Source organism: Drosophila gunungcola, unplaced genomic scaffold (genome assembly GCF_025200985.1).
Source record: "Drosophila gunungcola strain Sukarami unplaced genomic scaffold, Dgunungcola_SK_2 000059F, whole genome shotgun sequence".
NCBI classification, from domain to species: Eukaryota; Metazoa; Arthropoda; class Insecta; order Diptera; family Drosophilidae; genus Drosophila; species Drosophila gunungcola.
Genome location: NW_026453222.1, coordinates 368257 through 370116, shown reverse-complemented (window position 1 = coordinate 370116; position 1860 = coordinate 368257). Strand labels below are relative to the sequence as shown.

Here is a 1860-nt window from a genome sequence, read left to right as displayed (position 1 = left end):
ATTAGCAAGAAAATCCTATTCTTGGCGACGGCTCACATATCTGATTATTCGCAGGCCAAGTATATTCCCATCATTGACGGCCAAATACTAGTGTGGGAGGAGTTCGCGTTCGTCACTCATACAGCGAACCTCTCGGAATATGCGCGCGTGGTGGACGAAACAGACAATATGATCAGCATGTTTCCACTGTCCATATGAAGAAGCTTATAAGCGTAGATACCGCCCACCTCCAGGACTTGTTGGAGTCGCTGGGCATTCATCATCGAGTAGCTAGGAGTTTAGATTTCTTACAATCAGTGCTAAAGGTCGTAGCAGGAACACCGGACGCCGGCGATTTAAAAAAAATCAGATTTACCGAAAATAAGTTAGATGAGTTAAGTTATAGGCAAATTCAAATTAACACTAAAATTCAAAATCAAATTAATCAGCTAACCTCGACCGTTAATCAAATTCTGAGATCTGCCAAAAAATCACAAGTAGATACTGGATACTTATATGAGACACTACTTGCTAGAAACAGAATCTTGATGATGGAATTGCCAAAATTAATATTGTTAGTCCGAATATTTTAGATCACGAAGACTTAAAATCAGTTTGGCTTTAGGAACCCACCAACACTCCCATAGGGGTTTTTTTGTCTGTTTCGTCCGTGAAGATTCAACAGTCCTTTAACGTTTTACACTTCATCATAAAATTTCGAAAATAAAATTAGCATGTAAAAAGATAACCATTTTTACAGTCGCCCATAGTGAGACAATGCTGCAGATACTAGAGAACATTACAGCGGAATGCGGCGGAGAAATTCACGCCATTGAAAACTGCTCTGTGTCACCGCGTCACAATTCCGCGGACCTAGCCAGCCGAGGCGTTTCGCTGCGGGAGCTGGTTCATAGCCAACTCTGGTGGGAAGGACCGGACTGGTTGTTGTAACCAAAGGCAAATGGCCAACACAGGGGCTTGCGACTCCAGTTACAGACTAAGAGCAGCGTGCTGTGAAGGTCAATTTCGCAAAGGCCCTATCCGACGAGTTTCTGGAAAGATTCTCCAAGTTGGACAAGGCTTTGCGGGTCCGTGCGTACGTGTTAGGGTTCATTCAACGCTGCCGCAAGATGCCGAGGGGCCCAGCTGACCGGCCTACAAAGGCAGTGGTCCGAGAATCTAAAAGAGCCCTTATTCTATATGCTAAGCGTAAGGAATATACCCAAGAGCTTAAATTCCTAAACGATAAGCGTACACTTCCGGTGTCCAGCCCGGTAGCCAACCTGTTTCCATTCCTAGACCAGCACGGCCTGTTAAGGGCAAGTGGTCGCATTACTGCCTCAACAGCCCTTCAGTATGACGAGCGCCATCCTATTATACTGCAATACAACTGTAGGCTTTCCCGTCTGCTCGTCCTTTTTTCACACCAGATTTCCCTGCATGGCGGCAACCAACTAGTGGTACGCCTCATTCGATCAAATTATTGGATTCCTAAAATCAAGAATCTGGTAAAAGCTGTGCTGAACTCCTGTACGGTGTGAACTATTTACAAGAAGAGATTACAGCCGCAATTAATGGGCGATCTTCCGACCAATCGAGTTTCCTTTTCCAGGCCATTTACATATACTGGCATTGATTAAGCAGGCCCATTTAAAATCAAAAACTATACAGGCAGAGAATGCCTCATTACCAAGGGATATGTTTGCGTGTTTGTGTGTTTCTCCAGAAAGGTTGTAACGAACTGATTTTCTTTATTATCTGCTCGCTACGAATGTCGTGCGGCTAGCTCAGAAGATGTAAGTGTTCGTCCCACCAAATTTATATATACGTGACCGCCCTTTTGACCAGTGAAAACACACAGAAAGATTGGGAGTATGCAGT

At 44.4% G+C, this 1860-nt stretch overlaps 1 protein-coding gene across 1 annotated transcript; it reads left to right on the top strand.

The window, feature by feature from the left end:
- The first annotated feature begins 756 nt into the window (after window positions 1–756).
- Window positions 757–1520, top strand: LOC128264161 (uncharacterized). The gene is made up of 2 exons (XM_052999521.1): window positions 757–902; window positions 1250–1520. Exons 1-2 carry the CDS (start codon window positions 757–759, stop codon window positions 1518–1520), a joined length of 417 nt encoding a protein of 138 aa, XP_052855481.1.
- Window positions 1521–1860: the final 340 nt, after the last annotated feature.